The following is a 21,198-nucleotide window of genomic DNA, read 5'->3' as shown; positions in this document are numbered from 1 at the left end:
GATCTAAAAAAATACATCTTTTAATATTTATTTGACCAAAAAAATTGACTAGATTCTAAAAATTTATCCATTTTTAAAAAAAATTACAGTTCCATCCGTAAAACTTCAAAAAAAATTATAAGTAAAATGCATGTACAAAACTCAACTTCAACATTTGGAAAATTCAAAAAATATATGTAGTTTTCATAAATTGACTAAAATTAAATCCGTTTCGAAACAAATTTCACTTTCACTCAAAAAATTTCAAAATAAAATATAAACAAAATGCAAACACATAAGTTAATAAATCATGAGAGTCCTAAATTTGCACGACATTTTAAAAATAAGAATAAAATCTAGATAGCAATCTAAAAGGGGGATATATGTGTAAATCAACGAAATTTGACTTATAATTCTAATAAAAATAGTGTTTGATTGTAGATTTTGAATTAGATTTTAAAAATGTATCTTTAAATATTTATTTGATCAAAAAAATTGACTATATTTTGAAAATTTATTTGTTTTGAGAGAAATACAGTTTTATGACTCGAAAAAAGAATATAGGTAAATTATATTTTCATACTAGACTTCTAAAAAAATTATCTTCAAAATATTTGTAGTTTTCCGAAATTGACTCAAATTAAACTCATTTTGGAAGAAATTTCACTTCCACTCATAAAATTTCAAAAGAAAATCTAAACAAAATACGAATGAAGATTCAACTTCAGATTTTAAAATTTCAACTTCAAAATTTATAACCAGATAAAAGCTAAATGTCTTTCCGTTCAAACACAACAAATATCATCTATAACATAACCTCATATACTATTTTTTTTAGAAAAAAAAACTCAAATCTAAATCATGTCCAAACACATAAGTTAATAAATGATGAGAGTCCTAGATTTTCAAAATTTACAAAGTTATTATCAATTGATAGCAACAATACTAGTAGGACTGAAATTTTTTGATGTGGTCCTTCACTGCAAAAAAAAGTATAATTAACTCAAAATTTGAGAAAGGTGAATAATATTTCTTCTTTTTGTATCTTTATGGTTAATGTCTTTGTCTATTTAAAATGAGAACAAGAATTGAAATTGTTCTCAAGGTTGAGAAGGTTATATTGAACTGCATGAATTTGGTGGTCCTAATTGAAAATACATTTCATACTTTGTCCTCACATATGGGGTCGATATTTTCTCATTTTCTCCTCTTTTATTACTTTTCGTTAGTAGTCACATTTCGATGTATATTGCTACGTGTAACTTCATTTACTTTGTACCATGCTATTTTAATATATTGACATAATTTTCTTTTGATTCTGCTTTCAACATATTTTTTCTGAGTCGATAATCAATCAAAAATAATCTTTCTATACACAAAGATAGAAAATAGAGATAAAGTTTGTGTACGATCTAATCTTTTCAGACCCTACTTATATAATTACACTGAATTGGATATCAATTTATAAACTTTGGGTCTCCAATGGAGATTTTTTTTTCTCTCTTCTATTTGTTTAAGTTATGAAAATTTAGTCAATATACTATGTAATAAATGGCTTAGATATGAATATAATAATTTGGAGTGGACTTCTATGGATTTGCTCATGTTGGGTCATCAACTCATTGTATTTGAATTGGGCCAAATTCATAATTCTTTCTATTTCGAGCAGTCACTATTGATTTGACACCCGTATTTTCTTCAACCGACATTAAAACTTTTACAAATTAATATATATCGTTAGAAAGGTCTTCCCAATGATACTAAAACACCATATACACGGTGATAAGATGGTTGAAAATAGGGGTGTTTATCGTATTTTTCACAAATCTTGTCTCTTGCAATCTCTCTCTATCGAAAATATGATTTTCAATAAATTTTTAACTTGGTGAAAAATATATTTCTATCATGCTCCGATATTAATGAAGGAAGAACTTGGAAATATACGCATAATTAAACAAAACATGCCTACATCAGTGATTCTATAACCGTTTGAATAATATTAATTGTATCAAGAGTTTTTTTATATATATAAAAAAACATGTGTGGTGTATTGTATAATTTACGTTGCATGCACTCTATATTTCAAAAGACTCTGTTCAAATCCTATTTGATAGAATTTCACTGAATTTATTAGTGTTATTTGTTAGAATACCAAATGTGGTGTCCAAAATACCTTTTTAAGTCCCTATTTGTATAGTAAAAAAATAATGTGATATTATGTCTTCTTTAACACCAATTCTATTAAAAGAGTTTCACATTTTAATTCCCACTTTATTAATTAAAGAGTTACATAACACTTTGTTGTGTGTGTTATAGAAAATATTCTCATTGTCTTCACAACTTTATCATGTTCATTCAATATTTACCAGTACAAAATATAGGTAGCAAGAGTTATTAAATAATTAAGGCAAACATTAAAGAGTCACACAAGCCAACTCCTAAAATTGATTGTTGAGATTGTTGTTACAAATAAACTCCACTACTCTCAATTGAATTAAACACACCTCTATCAATCACCAAATGACGTGTTATCATGGATGAGATTAAATATAAAAAAATTCTCGATAGAAAACATTTTTCATACATAAACTTATGTTTTTGCAGATTAAAAAAACACCTTCACCATGTTTTCATTATTCAATTAATTTTTTCATAATGATTTTATTACTAATTATATGTTAATATTCCAAATTCCAAAGTCTTAATTACTTTCCTTTTATGAACAAACAAGAAGATTGAAGCAACCAATTCCACATTAGATTATTCAAAAATATGAGACCCATAACTTTCATTTTTTTAAAAAGGAAAATGACAAATATATCTTTAAATTATCGTAAATGATATGTAAATATTTTTCGTCATATTTTTAGGACATTGATGTCTCTGCCGTCCATGAACTAGAGCATATATTCTCTTCATTCTAATTTCTAACAGAAAACTAAATATAGGAATACATGGCGCAATCTTATCCATCGATAAATGTCGGGTCAATAGATAAGATTATGACACGTGTATGTCTGATAGTATAAAGAATATACATGTTTTAGTTTTTGAATGTCGGGACAGCAATGTCCCTAAAATATGACGGAAGATATTTGCATACCATTTTTACGATAGTTCATCTTTTAAGTAAATTTGCAACGAATGTTATTGTTTAGCTATAAAATTGATTCTTCATTTAACTTTTTTTTCTTCGTACTGTTCATAACATATAAAATGATTTGACAATTATCCATATTATCTTATACTGTATTTTGATTATCACATTATTTTTACTATTAATATTGTTCTTTTCTCTATTATATTATACTGTATTTTGATTATCACATTATTTTATTATTGATATTGCTCTTTTCTCGTAAGCGCTAGTAATTTCTCTATTTACATTAAAAAAAATTTCTCTATATTGTTTTTACCTATGCTTTTAAAATGCAGTAATGTAAAATACAAAAGAAAGTTATATATATATAGACAAAAAAGATGGAAAACCTTACATTGCTATTTTACTTTATTATTACAAATAAAAGATTACAATTTTCACAGCATTTTTTTTACCACCCATATATTCCTAAATATATATATTTTTAAAAAAAAAATGAAAACAACATCTTGCTATAAATTAAAATCCCCCACCCCTAAAGAAAAATACAAGAAAATAAATATTTATGAAAACCAAAATATAATTATGGGTCTCATATCTTCATTTAGAGTTCGACGAATCTTAATAATTTTATATTTATCATAAAAAGAAATATTTAATTTACATAAATTATTCGTAATTCAGTAACTTAAAAGAATTTAATTTCTTAATCATAACGTTCAAAAAATATGATTAGAAATTTTTAGCACTTTTAAATTACTAAATTATATATTAATAATTTATGTTATTAAATAATTTTTAAAAAAATAAATGCAAAACTAAATAAACTTACCGATTTAATAGAATTCTTAATTCTAGCTCCACCTCAAATTGTCAGTATTATTTTCATGTTAAACACGCGATCACCACCCTCCTCTACCGCCATTATCACCGCCGCTCTATAAGAACGGCGACTCAGCTCCGGTGACTCCGGGATTGACGGAGAAAACACAATGCCAGATCTCCGTAAAAGCTCTAACAATAATTCCATGGTAATACGGAGAATTCAGCTGCAAAAAACAGTTGAGAAGTTCTCTTAATTCGTCTTTAGAGTAAATCTCCTTTTCAAGTATCATTTGCAGCATTGACTGCCGGAAATCTACGTAAGGATCGTCGGAATCTTTCTCGACGGCGACACTCTCGCCGCCGATTCTACCGAATCCTTGAACAGCTCGTTCAGCGTCGGAGGAGTAGTGTGCCGGAGACGGAGTTGGAGATGGAGAAAAAGTGGTTGCGGTTGTGATCGTAGAATTAGAGAAAGAGTACTTATTGTTGGGGGTTTTGTGATGGTTGAAGACGGCGGCGCTGTCGGCGGAGTGGTGGCGGCGGGGTTTAGGGTGGAAAATGCTGGAAAATTTGGGCCGGATACAACTGCTACTGCAGCCCAATTTTACTGTAACGTTACGTAAAATAACCCTTTTTTTGGTTGTTGACATTGCAGAATTAGCCAGAAATTTTGCAGAGCTTTTTTTTTTATATGAATTTGTTTTTTTTAAGGTAAGGTATAATAGTGAATAGTTTCACTGAAATTGGTAAGTGATGGAACATATAAATTCTACATGTCAACTGAAAAAACTGCATTAAATAATATCTTTATCTACCTTATCGAAATATACTTGTTTCAATTTATGTGACGATATTTGATTAAAGCAATAAAATATTAAAAATATTTTTATCTAGTACGATTTACATCTCTTATGTAATTTGCAGACTATTACACGAGGAATTTACATCTCCTATATGATTTGCAGATTATTACACTGTGAAATGTGACAAATTCGACGAGTTATCCTAGGGTCTTAAAAAAAATGATAAGAGTCAAAAATTTAAAATTGAATTATTTTTAAATAAGAAATTCATTTACTAGCTTTGGTAATGAGTCGCATGTAATTACTTTTGTAAATAATAATCGGATTATATTAAGTACTACTGATAATTTTTACATGAACGATGCAGTACACAGCTTAAACCTAAAATTAATTTAATTTAGATAACACATATGATGCATTTATTTACTTTGCAATCAATTGTGAAAATAATTTTTCTTAATATTCTCTATTGCTACTCTAACAGCCTCTTTTTTTTAAATTCTTTCTACTACTCTAAATAGACAAGTTGCCTAATTAAAACTAATTAATAACAACTATATTGGTGACTAATAATTAATGATGACAGCCATGAATATTATGGTCCCTATTTTTTTTGTTAAAGAAACCTTAATTACCTCCTTTAGTTTGAAATCGACAAATTAAACATAAAAATAATGTTTTTTTTCGTTCACTTTTAGTTGTTATAGTTTTCTTTTTTAGATATACTTTCTCCGTTCACTTTGAAAATAAAAATATACTTAATATGACTTTCGAAAAATATAACATTTCAATTATCTAGTGGGGCACAAAAGTCATATTAGAAGAAAATAATATATACGCTTATTTATAATTAGTTCTATCACTCCAAAATCGAGGGTCAACATCGACATATAGAGTAGATTGTAAATCGTCAATTTCCATGAATCTAACGATAGGTTTCAGTTCAAAGTTGACGGATAATTGATCATGTTCGTTGGTTTTTGGAACGAGTTTTAGAAAATATTTTTTTAAAATGTAACAATTGAGGATTAAACGCAAATATTTTTTGTGAATAATTCTATCACTCGTCCACACATTTTCTTTGATAGAAATATTTTTATCATTTTTATTTTTACTTTTCAACTATAATTTCTCACTTTAAAAAATAAATTATCAATTTTTTCTGTTATATCAATAAAAATACAATCGAAAAAAGCTAATTCAAGAACATAACTTCTCTCAATTATATCATAACTTCTCTCAATTATATCACTTGTGAAGTAATGAAAAGTGCCTACCCTATCATCATAAATATAACTCATGCTTAGTAACATGATAAAATAATTATCAACTTGTTATAATAAATCAAAATTAAACTAATAACTTATATATAACTTTAATTAATTCAGATAATTATTGATTTTTTCCCCCAATTTGTACCACCATATAGTATGTAGTACGTAGATATTAATTATCCAACAGATTTCATAAATGCAAAGACAAAAATGGAGCAATAGAAACATTTTAAGATCTAGGACATTATTATAATCATGAGAAAACTGTGTGTGGATAGGCAGTCCATGAAAACTCTGCAAAATCATAAATTTTATATTAATTGGTTTCGGTTTGATTTTATATAGTTTGATTTATTAATTTTTGGTTTTTAAATATGTTAAATTAATAATTAAATTAATAAAAAAATCTTTTTTTGATTTATTAATCTTAATCTTTAACAGTTTTATTTTCAGTTTGATCACTAAGAAAATGCTTATAAAATAAATATATAACTTCTCCAAAATTATGACGCGACGAGACAATAATATAACTTCAAAAATGCTCATAATATAGAAACAATAATAATTTACATGAAAAGAATTATACAAATGTAACACTAAGGAGAAATTAGGAATAACTTCTTACTCTAGATTTCGAATGTAACGTTGAAGTTGTGAACTCAAAATTTACTAATGTGAAACGTGAATCAAAAACTAAAGGTTAAAAATAGGAACTAATAAGACATCGAGATTAACAGTTAATATATATGTGCGAATAAAATAATATTGTACTATTAATGAGTTATTGATTTGTCCTTATTAAAAATCAAAACCAAATTAATAACCTGATAACGTCTTTTTATAAATTAAAATCAATAAAAACTCGTTATTTCAATAATTCAATAACAACACTTTTTCCAATTCAATTTATCGATCTGTCTTATTTTTCATAGCCCAACCAAAATTCCCCCAACAATTCTCCTCTGAAACTTCTCTCCACGTCTATAGTAATGTTTTTATTTTCTCCAAAAAGTCCAAACTCAATTTTCTTCTAAAAAAAAGAATTAAATGTTTTTAAATAAAATGAAAGTCAACTAAAAATTATTTTAATGACGAAAATACCCCTTCCACAAGATAAATTCAACTATCTTTTGTGAATCCCATAAAATCTTAACTTCCCTACTATTACGTGTAAAATAAAATACTATTATTCCTATTTTTAAGGCAAAATATTTTTTTAAAAAAAATCAAAATTACTCTTTTTTCTAACTTCTACAAACCGTTGTCACCCTTCACATAGAACTATTTCATTATCGTATTATTAATCATCTAAAATAAAAGAAATAGATTTTTCATGTATCTTCATTTTATTTTGAAAATTATAAAATTAATATTTTAAGAAAATTTATTTATAAATATTTTTGGGTAAATTCACCGGATATATTACTTCAACTTTTCTCTCCAAATACTCGTATGATTAATTTAAAATTATATTTCATTGCATTAATATGATGTTTTTTTTTAAAAAAATAATGTTTTAATTACGATGACCAAAAACACAAAGTAAGACTGCTTCTCACGTTTGTCAATAATTATAAGTAAACGAATTATTCTAATTTTACGTTTCCTATTAAATTAGTGTCTCTTTTTTTTAAAAAAAAAAAAAATAATTTCCTGCCCTTTTTCCCTCTCTCAAACTATATATTTTGGCAAATATTATGTTTTCATAATTAATTCCTCTTTCATTATTGAAAACTGAAACAAAAATTGTTAAAATTTTGTTTAGATGGTTACTAAAAAGATTTCAATTATTTGATTAAACACAAGGCATTTTGGAGTATAAGATGTTGGGAAACTTCATTACTAGCGTTTTAATGTAAGGTTTTCTTTTTTTTAATTTTGTGATTTTTGTAATTTTTTTTTTTACATATTTAGATGATTGAATTATTGTTTTTGTGGATTTTTGCAGATTGGTTCTTGGATATGCATATCCTGCTTTTGAATGTTTTAAAACAATTGAGAAGAACAAAGTGGAGATTCATGAACTTAGATTTTGGTGCCAATATTGGTAAAATTCTCTTATTTTTATCATCAAAAAGTTGATTTGTAAGTGAATTTGAACAATTTAGAATTCGATGTTTGAGAAATTGGACCATTAGTTATTTATCAGAGTCTATCAAAAATAGTGTATAATTAAAATTATACTGATATATTATTGTTGTGTATTATGAGTACAAACAAGAAGAATATGATAACGAAATGGATTAAAGTTATTTATAGTAAAAGTACTAGATATATATTTTACGTTATTAAAAATGTAGTTTAACCTATTATATTAGGGTAGTTTAGTGTTATTTTCTCATTAATCATAGAGATTTTTCCATAATTACCTTATTAGACTAATCTACTAATGTTTCTTTACACAGTTGGTGAGTATAACTTGAACTATAATGAGATTCATTCATGATTTGGGTGCTTGAAGGAATTTAATACATCCTTAATAAATATAACTAAATAGAGGATTAAGTTTGTTAAACAAGTCTAGTTTCATGTGATATTTGTCAGTTTTTATCAGTACAAATATCATTCATCAAGACTATAATTCTATCAGAAGAATTCATTTAGTGTCTTCGAATTAATTGCTAAGTAAAAAATGTTTGTTTTCAGGATCATTGTTGGGGCTCTGAGAATCTTTGAAAGCTTTGGTGATTTGTTTTTGTCATGGTATGTTCACTTTGTTACTACATTTATAATATTTTACCAAAAATGATACTACCAATGTATTAAATTTTTGTTGTTTTTTGTTTAGGTTACCAATGTATGGTGAGGCAAAATTAGCACTTTTCATCTACTTATGGTATCCAAAAATAAAAGGCACATCACATATCTATGATACAATATTGAAGCCATTTGTTGCAAAGTATGAAACAGATATTGACAGGAGTTTAATGGAATTTAGAGCCAAGGCATGGGACTTAGCCATTTATTACTGGCAAAATTGTACAGAAATAGGTCAAGCAAAGTTCTTGCAAATGCTTGAGTATATAGCTTCTCAATCTAAAAGAGGAACAATACACCCTAAATCCGAGGTAACGTTTACTTGACATATATTACCAGTTACACAGTTATACCAACTTGAATATGATCTAAACAAATGATACTACTAAACGATATTAGTCAATTTTGACTTCTCTTGTCGATTAATTTGAAGTTTTATTTATTTGCAGAAACAAGATGAGACAACACATCGATCATCTTCACCGACGATTGATCACAAAGATTTTTATGGTGCAAGGGCAAAATTAAGACGTTCCAACAAAGGGGACTAGTTAGCCAAATAGTGGCACAACAACGTAAACGTTTTTTTATTTTTTTTTTGTATATTTTGTAAAAACAAATGTGAGCAAACTAATTTTTTTAATGATTTCTATTCTTTTCTATTTTATTCAATTTTCTAGTTTTGACAGAATTATATAACAAATGGAATTCTTTTGGTTATTATATTATACTCCTATCGTTTCATTAAATGTGATATTTTTTGAATTTTGAGATTTAAATAAGTATTATTAATTATAGATTTTTTTTATAAATTTTTAAATTATTAATTATTGTGACATATATTATTTTTTACGTAGATTATAAAATATATAAATTTTAGTTCAAATTATTTATAAATTCCATACGCAAATTGTTTAAGGTGAGCTGGGAGTTTGTATATAGGTGGCCCATACAATGAACTCTATTTTTCGAATTTATTCTTAGTGAATAAGCAAGACGTTCTCAAAATAGACCAACAAATATAAATATTTAAGAATTTTTTATTATTATTCTATTACATTTTACAAAAAAATCCACATCCCTGTAATGAGAGTGAAAGATATATGTATCATAATAACAAAATTAAACATTCTGAATAATCGACTCATTTATTAAATAAAATCTTACGAAATCTTCCTTCTTTTATCTTTACACGAGAAAGTAACTTATAAATCTTATTACGACCATTTCTCTTTGATTGTCCCCTAATTCCATGTATTCACGACTTAAGATTATGAAACCAATAGATGACATATTTATTCACCGATAAGAACGAATAATGCAAACAAAAATAATTATTAGCGATATTTAATTCTTAATCATCGCTAAATATGTATTTTTAGTGGCAATTATCGCTCTTTGTATATGTTCCTAAAGCCTTCAGCGACATTAATTTTAATATCACTTAACTAATGCTGGTAAGGACTTTAACACTTTTTATTAGTGTCAATATTTAATGTCGCTGAAAGTTGTTTTGTTGTAGTGGTAGTAGATTAATAAGTATTGATTCATCTATAATTATTTAGATTCTAGATTAAGGTTTCTTAATTAAAAAATGTTTTATATTCGATGTAAATATTTTAATATGAATTTTGATATAGATATCAAACACAGAATAGAAAACCGAAAAAAGCCCCTTAACCATAGACCAAAGGCCAAAATCCTTCCACAACATATGAATCAACTTATCCACCAAACCCTACACTTAACCATTTCTCCACCTTTAACACTCCAAATTCAGTAGATAAGGCCAAATTCTTGTGGAGCTACCCTATCTTTATCAGATACCCTTTTCTCTACTCTCCATTCACTACTCATAGAGCCTATTTTCACTCTTTCCAATGGCTTGCTCTGCTTCTTCTTCAACTGCTCTGCTTTCTTACACTTCCAGAGCTTCTATTTCACCTAAATCACACATTTCTCAATCAATTTCCGTTCCTTCTGCTTTTAATGGACTTCGTAATTGCAATCCCCTTGTTTCTCGTGTAGCTCGTTCAATCAATACTCGGGTTGCTCAAGCAGAACGCCGTCGTTTTGCTGTCTGTGCCTCTGTAAGTTTTTCTAGGACCCCTTTTTGTTTTGCTTGGTTTTATTGCATTTTGAGTTGATTTTCTGAAACTATGAATGTTTTTGGAAAAAGGGTTTACTTTAATTCTGGGGAAAGTTTGTTTCTTTACACACTTTTTGAAGGAGTTCATAATTAAACACTTTTCGAAATCTTAGTAGGTCCGTTGGTTAGTTGGGGGGTTTGATTTTCGCTTCCCCTGGCCCCTCTATATAATTAAAAGAAACACTTGTCTATTCAATTTTATCACATCCATTTGTGAAACTGTCATCATTTTGTTATTACTGCATTTGTGTTTTGCACTTGAATTTGGAAGCTCAATGTTGTTAGTTTGAATGGAAAGGCACCGTGTACATTGGCCTGAGGCTTTCAGGCTTTAGCATTGTTTTTAGCATACTTTATACTTTGAATTGTAAGGCAGTGTAAATTGTATTTATGGACTTGTCTTGAGGGAAATGGGAATTAAAAATTATATGTTAAGTTATATCTAAGTTGGTATTGGTAGAGTGGTAAACTGGAGTTCATATCTAGGATTAACTATAATTGTATGTTGTGTGCTTTATAATAGTGATTTTAATTAGAACTAATGACCACCCAATGTATAGGATAACAAGTATTGAGCTTGGCTATCTAGTAGATATTAGACTACGTATAAACCAGTCAACTTAGTTTCTGTAGAGAGACCAGAAGTTGCAAAAGAAGACCAAGTAAAATTAAAAGGATTTTTTTTCTCGAGTTCTTAATAGTTTCAAGAACTTACGTTTTCTTTTACCTCAGGATTCTCTGTGGTGGTTGTGCTTCTTTTTAGATCAGGATTCAGCTATCTAATGTTGTTTCATGTATGTTTTCATATATAGAGTGAACTCCCACTTGTTGGAAATCAAGCACCAGACTTTGAGGCTGAAGCTGTTTTTGATCAAGAATTCATCAAGGTAATATATTTGTGTCATTTTTACTTACCTGTTATTGGACAAAAAATGCTTAATTCCATTCAAAAAGTTTGCTTAGTTTTAGATGTCCGAACATGAATAATATATTTATTTATCTGTATACAGATTTAATTTATGACTCTATAGTCTATACAATAAAATCATAAATATTTGATATTATCACTGTACGTTTAACCCATTAACAACTTGGTTCGTATTTTTTCCTTTTTTTCTGAATTATGCTTTAGTTTTCATTAAAATCATAAGAAAAACAGATTTATGGTTTAAAGGTGAAAGGTCCTGCATGAAATATGAATATATTTAAATTGGAGTAGTTTCGTCTTTTTTCCTACTGTTTTTTCGGCTCACTAGTTGCTATATTTATCTGGAGTTTTGTTGGAATAATGCAGAGTAAGGGATGTAAACGTAATATTTAAAACCACATAGGAGGTTAGTGTTGCAAGCCTAAGTATCCAGGTGGTTCCTCTAATAAGAGAAAAAAATAAACATTCGTCAATCAGTCAAATCTCATTTCTAAAATACTCTGTGTCAGCTAAGTTGCATTACCTTGTCAGCTAAGAATAACCACCATTGCTAAATTAGAAATCCTGAGGGAGTGTATTTTGTTGGCTAACTCATCTGGTTGCAGTTGGTGATGGAAATGAGGACATAGTAAGACAGTGTGTCATACCACCTCAATATGCAACGTTTCCTGCTGATCTTAAACTGTATGAAGTTTTAGATAATATGGCTTAGGTTCTTACTTTCACTTCTGGATCTGTTTAGGGACTATTTGACATTGGCACAATTAATTGAATTTTATAAATTGTATCTGCAGTTTGCAATTACAATAATCCTTTTTTATCCAGGTTAAATTGTCTGAGTACATCGGGAAGAAATACGTGATTCTCTTTTTCTACCCGCTAGACTTCACATTTGTTTGCCCTACAGGTTGGTTTGTCCCTGAAATTTCTCTGCTGCCAATTTCAGATTATTCGTATTAGTTTTCACTGACTATTTAGGTTGCAGAATGTGTTGTTTTAATGTAATATCTTTTTCTGTTACTGTAGAGATCACTGCTTTCAGTGACCGTTATGAAGAATTTGAAAAGGTGAACACAGAAATATTGGGTGTTTCTGTAGACAGTGTGGTAAGTATTCTTTGCTTCAATTTTCCATTATGAAGTTATTAATATATCAGCTTGTATGTGTGTGCTCAGTTCTTTCAGTTTGTGCATTTCATATGCTTACTTCAGTATCATGTGATAGTTTAATTGTTATTTCTTCAATTTGCCTATGAAGGGTTAGTTTAACTTAAATGGTTTGTAAGATCTTTAAGATGCCCATATTCCTTCGGGGGGATAATTGGGGCGTGGACACAAGGGCTTTGTGATGTTGCATTTGTGCTGCTAACCACTTTCACTTGTTCGCAACTCTGTGTATCTTTGTAGTATGGCTTTAAGCAGAAGACTTTAACATCTAATTTGTCTGCATAGACATGAGCAAGGGTTCCTCATCACTTTTTCTTTCGCTTCACAGGAGTGAGAGGGTGGGTTGAGGTTGGTTAGGAGTGGATCTAGGAGACGTTCAAACAAAATTCATTATCTTAAGAAAGATGTGGTAATATTTGGTGAAAGAATCTCTTAACCGGATATAAAGGAAGAATTTTCCCCATAAAATAAGAAAACTGTAAAGTAAACAATTGGACACACCGAGCCAAGTTGGTTGTTCAGCTCAACTTATCGGATTCGAACAAGTTTGGCTCAATTCCCTGAAGTTTGGATTTAGGTTACCTGGAGAAAAGTTATGTATGCTTAATTAGAAAAACCCTTGGCCAAGCAAGACCGCAAGACCCCATTTCTCAGAGTTGAACCCTTGACCGCTGCTTGTTGGGTTCAACTTTCCAACACCTTAATCTTTGGACTGAAGGGATATTATTGCGGAGAGGTTGAATTTTCTTAGCCTTTATTTCTTCAGCGGCAGTCACTGAAATAGCTTATGACTTGTGAGAAACTCTTGTACAATGAAATTTATATATACTCCAAAAAGTTGTTTGACGAGAAATAGTGTTCAGGTTCTTTTGGGAGTAGATGATACGTTTCTTTTTCCTTTTGTCCCCTTTGTTCTTTAATTTTAAGCTCCCAACTTGTAAAATGTAAAATTGTGGTGCCTCAGTTATGGAGTTATTTGCAATTATTCAATCGTAATATCCAATGATTTTTGTCGCTATTCTCTTGAGTACCTGTTTGATCTTTTATTATTGATTTCATGCTGTTGCTCTTGCAGTTCTCCCACCTTGCATGGGTCCAAACTGAGAGAAAGTCCGGTGGTCTAGGTGATCTGAATTATCCATTGATTTCTGACGTAACCAAGTCAATTTCAAAAGCATACAATGTACTGATCCCTGACCAGGTATGTCGTTCTAAGAGTTCCTCGTAATTGGTTCGATGGTTTCTCGTGGCTTACACATTCTAGTGCTAAATGGAATCAATTACCTATGTTTTCTTCAGGGGATTGCATTGAGAGGACTTTTCATCATTGACAAGGAAGGAGTTATTCAACATTCAACCATTAACAATCTTGGAATTGGTAGAAGCGTCGATGAAACATTGAGAACTCTTCAGGTATAAATCGACCATTTTGCCCCTACACATTTCAGCGTCGTAGTGATTTGCTTATAATTGCTTTGGGTGTGGCAAAAACAGGCGTTGCAATACGTTCAGGAGAACCCAGACGAAGTGTGCCCAGCCGGATGGAAGCCAGGGGAGAAATCCATGAAGCCTGACCCCAAGGGCAGCAAAGAGTACTTTGCATCCATATAAGGAGATGAATTACATTGCTTTTTATCTAATTTGTTGTTTACAGGAGCTGGAGGGAGAGAACAGTTTTCTGCAACATTTTTTTTAAGGTACTGATCGACTTTTTCGCATTTTTTTTGAGAATAAATATGTATTCTAATGTCCGTGGTACGTATTGGCCCAACAGACCTCACAGATTTGTCCCTTGAGCCACACTAATATCAAACCAAACCAAAAGTGCACGTACCAATGCTACTACTCATCTAAGGGACGAATTTTTATTTTAACTACTTGGTTTAAAATGTTTAAAAATATTTTATAAGAATAATTGATTAGATCATATTCTATTGAAAGATTCCAAGTATTTTGGAGTCAACCATTTTTCATTGAAATGGTTTACTACCAAAGTCTTTCTATTAATTAAACATAATTAACAATTGATCACATAGCCACCAAACAATCATAATTATGAAACATACTATTTCTTTGTTGAAATAGATTTTATTGTCTGTTTTGTAATCTAAAGTTTATCAAAATAAATAATAAATTTCATTAATGATTCAATCTTGAAATTAAATTAAAACTAAGACAATGTTTTTATACGAGCAGACATACACTACTTGGTATTCAATCAACTATTATCGGAATAACTAAAGCACATATATTATATAGAATTATACTACTTGGTAAACATACACAAAAGCATAGTGCCTTGAACAAAATGAACCTTCATCAGATCCACAAAAACTTTATATTCTTTTAAAGCATATAATGCCCTAAGCTATTTGGACATCCACAATTCCACAAAAAACTGATGCTATATTTTTTTTTTTTCCCTTCCATACTTGTATACTGAAATTTTCTAAATCCCAAAACCATATACTAAAATAAAAAAGTGACATTTTTTTTTCATGTAGGAACAGTAGATTCTGGTGCATAATTGTATCTTTGAATTTCATCCTCCCATATCAACTTCGATATTATTTCATCCTTCTCTGGTACATGTTCCTGTAACAAAACGAGAAAAAAAATAATCAACAAAAGTATATGACCCCGTAGAATATACTAGGTATGTTGTTATCGTTTATTCAAAGATATGATATTTAATAACGAGCGCAGTTTCAATAATCATTATGCCATATATTATAATAGCAAGTTAGTAGTTTATAATGAATCTACACAACTTACAATATTTATTTAACTAAATAAAACTATATAGTATAAACAATGTGAATATATACATACCTCAAGTTCTCTGATCAACTCTTTGGCTGTTGGAGCAGACACGATTATTCGACGAGCAATAGGAGAGATAAAGCCTTCATCAACAGCCTTATCAATAAAAGACAACAACGAATTATAGTAACCTTCAACGTTCAACAACCCCACCTGCATCGTTAGATTATATGAATATCAACGATGAAACGGTGTTCAATTACATACGAAAATAATCATTAAGAAGCATTTTCTTGCCATTCAAACAGGATTATGAAGAATGACAATGATTAGGACGTGCAAATCACTTGTATAATCTTTCCATGTGAACTTAAGACTAATAAAAACCACGTGCTTCGATACCATTGTTGACTTGAAATGCAGAATCCCAGCAGGATTAAAATAAGGTTATGTCGTGAATAAGGTAACACAAGTCGAAAAGAAAGGGCAAAATGGTAAACACTTGTAGCTAAAAGCTTTGTACCAAGACAGGTGTGACAACATCTGTGAAGAGTTCAAGCTACATTTTTTGACCAGACGAGCGTTTAGCACAACAAAAGTAAGCCTTATAGGTCAGCGGAGAATGATGACATACAGTAAAAAGGTTAAAAATTCAAGCAACGACTATCTTCACCAGAAAGTTTCATTGATTTCTTTGCATTCCAAGGGAAGATATTCTATGTCAAAACTTAAAAAACTAATTTATCGTACTTTTTACTTGAGAGTATATGCTTATCATAGGTACTTCCATTGGAATGTTTCATTTTAGACCATAAATTAGTCAAGACCTACCACCACTACTAAATGTAACGTAAAGTAATCTGAACAAAAATGTAGAATGCTTACTGGTTTCTGATGGATTCCAAGCTGAGCCCATGTGATGACTTCGAGAAGTTCTTCAAGAGTACCATAGCCACCTACAAAATAAAGCACAACGACGATTCATTATACCGATGTCACTAAAGTATACGACACAAACACTGAACCAACAACAAATAAGGGTAAAGGCTTAAATTTACCAGGGAGGGCAATGAAGGCGTCAGCTTGACGGGCCATTTCAGCTTTCCTTTGATGCATACCAGACACTGCTCTCAATTCTCCAATAGTTTCTCCAGTTAACTGTTGCAACATTTAGGGCCACATATAGATTTAGCATATGCTTATACAAGAAATTGACTCGGTAGAAAGCGATTTTCCAAGTTTGTAGTGAACAGTACCTCTCTAGGCATGAGAGTCTTTGGAATCACTCTGCAATAGAAAACCCAGAATTAATAAATCAGCAAAACAGATAACATGTATAGTAGCACATTAATATCGCCCAAAAAGTAGGTCTCTGTAATGTACTGCGCACTCTATGCTGAGATGTGTTGATCGGACACTCCAAAAATGTGGATGCACCAGTGTTGGATCCTCCAAAAATGTATTACTTTTGGAGAATCACACATGCACCGGTCCACGTTACTGAAGAGAGTCCGAGCAATATATGTGCTCAATACTAAATTTCTTTTTACATGTATAGGAATTATTTGCTTGTTCAGACAACAAAAGTAAATAAAGAAACATTTGATCCCATGATGTCTGCCTTTTAGGTAGTCCTCATGAAAGCCATTTTATTGAGAACTGAGATACTTTCAATGTAAAAAGATCTCAACTTTAAAACACTACTCGGACTAATCAAAAATGTATTGACAGTTAACATGTCGAATCCTCCAAAAACAGTACATTCCTGGAGGATCCAACACAGGAGCGAAAATAGTCCAAACACTATGATTGAACAAACCAAACAACAAACTAACTATTGCAGAAGCTAGTCCTTCAGCTTCAATTTGTTTGTCTTACTTTTCTAGTTTCCGTTTGGCTTTAAGACCCCAACATTAAATTTTTTCTTTAGTTCTTTAAATTTACAAACAAATAACAAACTGAAACGGGGAAAGTAAAACGCTTACCCTAGAACATGGCGACCGCCATCATGAACAGCCTGAGAAACAAGTCCCATCAACCCCACACTTCCACCTCCATACACTAAATCAATCCTCCTCTCCACCTTCATCAAAACACACACACATCAAAATCACTAACAAAACTATTATCATAAATCCAAAAAAAAACTACTGCTCCTCAATTTCTCCAAAACTTAACATACTAGCAAAACATGCAATCATTAACAAGAAGAAATAAACATTATTATACTCAATATAAAATCCATTTTATAAAGACGTGCCAGAGAATGGTATTTTTAATATTTTATTATGCATGTGGATATATTCATAAGAACTAAGCAAAATTTTTGAACACATTTGCAAAATGTCATGATAACAAGGTGGCACGTTCTGTTCCCTATGAAAAAACATGAATTTTTTTTTTCAAGAACTGAAAAATTCTTAACAAAATTTAATTAGATCATGCAAGAACACTGCTCAACTAATTACAGGCAGGCTACAGCTAGCAAAAAAAAAAAAAAAATTTATCCTAAACACAAAAATACCATTCTTTGCTTCTCTTTCTCATGCCAAACGTAAGGTTTTTTCTTCTTATTTTACAAAATCACAATCATATACCAAACTAGAAAAAGTTTGGTTCTTTGAGCAAAGTAAATGTGAAAATCAACAAAACAAGAAAGAACAAACAGTACCAAAATGAAATACAGCATACAGACTAAATAAAAGAAACTATAAAAATGGGTTCTTGATTTTGATTTTAGTTTTCTTATGAAACATTATAAAGATCTCTCTTATGTTAAAAAGTTGGAAACATACACCACCAAATGATATGGTGCAGACCTATATCGAATTTCGAGCCCTAAAGAGATGAAAACTAAAAAAAAAACTTCCATCGCAAACACTTTTACCCCAAATGGGGTTATATACAAATAATCGAACTTTAATATGATATCTAGCGAGTAATAAAAAAACATAAAAACTGAAAAGATACATAAATGGGGCTTTAAAATATCATGTTTTTAAAATCATGTTTTTCAATGAAAAGTACAAAACTTTTTGCATTCTCATGTAAACAAGCTTAAAAATCAAATCTTTATTCATAAAAAGCACAAAACTTTCTGATTCTTGAAAATAAAAAAACAAAGAGGTTTAAAATAGTTACCAGTTCTTTGCCTAAATCAATAGCAGCTTCTTGATAACTAGTTTTTTTCCCAGAACTGCTACCACAAAACACACAAATTCTATTAAATTTTGAACTTTCAACTTTCTCCATTTTTTTGTTTGTTTTTGTTTTAAGGGAGTGAGAAGAAAAGAGAAAGAAGTTGCAACTTCACTTTTTGTCTTTACATGAAAATAGGACTACTTTATTTATAGACCCTTTGGTTAGCTACTAAGGAGTAATTTTTTTTAAAAAAAAATTATTTAATGATTTTTAATTACATACAATAATGACAAAATTAAAAAATTCTATAAAATAGAGTTTGGAAAAGATACTAATAAAATTAAATATAATTTTATAAAATAGAATTTGGAAAAGATATGACATCTAAGTTTAATTTTATTGTCATTTTAGGTAGAAAAAATATTTCTGATTAATTTATAATTTTACTTTTTTAATTGATAATTTACAAGAAAATAATTGTTGATTTTTATTTAATGATTTTATACCATATACAACAATCGTAATTTTATTAATAGATCTGAAAAATATATGTCATTTTAGTGTTGTTCTCACTTTTTATGGTTTTTGATTAATTTTGTAATTTTACCTTTTTATTTCTAATTATTTTTAAAAATAATTGCTAATTCTGTAATGATTTTATATTACACATTATAACAATAAATTATATATAATTCTATGAATGGAGTTCGAAAAAGTTACAATATCTTAAGCATTATTCTCACTTTTATGATAGAAACTAAAAAGATTATTCCTAATTAATTCATGTACCTTTGCTTTTTTTATTTATATATATTGATAATTTAAACAAGGTCATACGTGAGTCTATTTTATATTTATTTATTTCATTTTTTTAATCTATTAAAAAGGAACTATAATTTTATTTAATTACTTTTTTATCATAGATATTTTAAATCACGAAACTAAAAAATTTATTGCATACTTTTTATATTTCTTTAGTTTAGAATTATAAAAATTTTAAAACATTATACTTTAACATTTAATAATAAATTAAAATTGAACAAATAAATTAAAACAAAAATTACACACCTAAACATAAGAAAAGCTTACTTAAAAAAGTTTTGTCTATAAATATGTCTATATTGATGGAATCAATTAGTATATTCTTTTTGTCTTTTATCTTTACCTTCTCAACCAAGCAATTGACTATTTTAAATTATACAGGATAATATCCATTTTTATAAACTTTAATAGAAAAATATTTTATAAATCATAATCTTTTTTCCAATTTTTTAATTGATCTTCTTTTAATTAAATTTAAGACTAAAGATTTGACCTTCTAGATATCAAAATATATATGTGTCCATCAAAAAGATCCAAATATTATTTATAATATGAAAATCAATAGCTGATTCAAAAAATAATAATATACATTAATAACTAGAAATTTTTACATATATTCAATTGATTTATTAATACTAAGAAATATTATTAAATGCAAATGAATCTACTTTTATTAAAACTAAATTATTGAAATATTTTTTTTTCTTTATACAAATAAATCACATAATTTGTCTTATGACGTTACCACTTACGTAGTTGGTTCTTTCTTAAAATTGCCCATTTTAACATGCTAATTTATATAAACAAAATATATATTAGTGAAGAGTTTACTACATACAACTAGCATTAAAAATAATTAGCACTTAATTAGCACAATTTTAATTATTTAATCTTTTTTTATTTTCTAATTAGCATGCAGCTCACATGTGAACCATATACGACCGCGTCATTTGCTTAATCTTGTTGGATTATAAAACTAATTATTTAACTATTTTAATTGATTCCTCTTTTATTTTGGTAAATTATAGAGTAGTTTGGTGTAATAACAGGTCATGTATTTAAATTTTTAAATATGAAGTTGCTTTAATAAAAAAATACTTATATCATAATATATCAAAAATTTAATACAAATTAAAATTAATCGATATTTAAAATAAATATTTACGAAAAAAAGTCATTTTTCTCACGACTCTCAAATATAGAGCCATACCGGGGATCTGACAGGGGAATGGTAAGGTGCATTGTACCGTGTTAGAAAAATCATCGTTTGATACGTGAAATAAGATAAAATTAAAATTAATATTTAATAAATTTATGATAAATTTTTTTGAACCAATTAAAAATAATTTTGAATTTTATATGTTATATCTTATTTCATTTAATTTGATATTATTTTATATATGATATTAGTCTTAGATTCCTTGAATTTTAATACCAGAACTATATATAATCTTGGTGTTTAACTTCGTTCTAGCATTGATTTGTTTTTAA

The 21,198-nt window shown here is 28.7% G+C and overlaps 4 protein-coding genes across 4 annotated transcripts; 2 read left to right on the top strand and 2 right to left on the bottom strand.

The window, feature by feature from the left end:
* Positions 1-4,017: 4,017 nt before the first annotated feature.
* On the bottom strand, positions 4,018-4,554 carry OFP21 (OVATE family protein OFP21). The gene has a single exon (XM_010314115.4). The coding sequence runs from the start codon at positions 4,552-4,554 to the stop codon at positions 4,018-4,020; it is 537 nt and encodes a 178-aa protein (XP_010312417.2).
* A 3,119-nt stretch (positions 4,555-7,673) lies between these two features.
* Positions 7,674-9,487, top strand: LOC101268048 (putative HVA22-like protein g). The gene is made up of 5 exons (XM_004249731.5): positions 7,674-7,836; positions 7,930-8,028; positions 8,628-8,684; positions 8,770-9,049; positions 9,188-9,487. Exons 1-5 carry the CDS (start codon positions 7,805-7,807, stop codon positions 9,287-9,289), a joined length of 570 nt encoding a protein of 189 aa, XP_004249779.1. The 5' UTR covers positions 7,674-7,804; the 3' UTR covers positions 9,290-9,487.
* Positions 9,488-10,457: 970 nt separating this feature from the next.
* 2-CP1 (2-Cys peroxiredoxin 1) lies at positions 10,458-14,754 on the top strand. Its single transcript, NM_001329055.1, has 7 exons — positions 10,458-10,828; positions 11,700-11,774; positions 12,641-12,722; positions 12,842-12,921; positions 14,057-14,182; positions 14,281-14,394; positions 14,476-14,754. Exons 1-7 carry the CDS (start codon positions 10,619-10,621, stop codon positions 14,590-14,592), a joined length of 804 nt encoding a protein of 267 aa, NP_001315984.1. The 5' UTR covers positions 10,458-10,618; the 3' UTR covers positions 14,593-14,754.
* A 723-nt stretch (positions 14,755-15,477) lies between these two features.
* On the bottom strand, positions 15,478-18,996 carry LOG7 (cytokinin riboside 5'-monophosphate phosphoribohydrolase LOG7). The gene is given in 7 exon segments (NM_001257981.2): positions 15,478-15,576; positions 15,814-15,957; positions 16,630-16,700; positions 16,803-16,902; positions 17,001-17,031; positions 17,730-17,827; positions 18,886-18,996. Coding segments are annotated over 7 exon segments (654 nt in total).
* Positions 18,997-21,198: the final 2,202 nt, after the last annotated feature.

Source organism: Solanum lycopersicum, chromosome 10, assembly GCF_036512215.1.
Source record: "Solanum lycopersicum chromosome 10, SLM_r2.1".
Taxonomy (NCBI): domain Eukaryota; kingdom Viridiplantae; phylum Streptophyta; class Magnoliopsida; order Solanales; family Solanaceae; genus Solanum; species Solanum lycopersicum.
Note: the sequence above shows the minus strand (reverse complement) of the source record. Positions and strands in the feature narration are given on the sequence as shown.

Excerpts from the sequence above, each read along its gene's own strand:
- 2-CP1 (NM_001329055.1), top strand. The coding sequence starts at position 10,619 with ATGGCTTGCTCTGCTTCTTCTTCAACTGCTCTGCTTTCTTACACTTCC. Across the intron at positions 12,723-12,841 it reads CACATTTGTTTGCCCTACAG|AGATCACTGCTTTCAGTGAC; the intron begins GTTGGTTTGTCC and ends CTGTTACTGTAG. Across the intron at positions 12,922-14,056 it reads GTGTTTCTGTAGACAGTGTG|TTCTCCCACCTTGCATGGGT; the intron begins GTAAGTATTCTT and ends TTGCTCTTGCAG.
- LOC101268048 (XM_004249731.5), top strand. The coding sequence starts at position 7,805 with ATGTTGGGAAACTTCATTACTAGCGTTTTAAT. Across the intron at positions 8,029-8,627 it reads AGATTTTGGTGCCAATATTG|GATCATTGTTGGGGCTCTGA; the intron begins GTAAAATTCTCT and ends GTTTGTTTTCAG. Across the intron at positions 8,685-8,769 it reads GGTGATTTGTTTTTGTCATG|GTTACCAATGTATGGTGAGG; the intron begins GTATGTTCACTT and ends TTTTTTGTTTAG.
- OFP21 (XM_010314115.4), bottom strand. The coding sequence starts at position 4,554 with ATGTCAACAACCAAAAAAAGGGTTATTTTACGTAACGTTACAGTAAAA.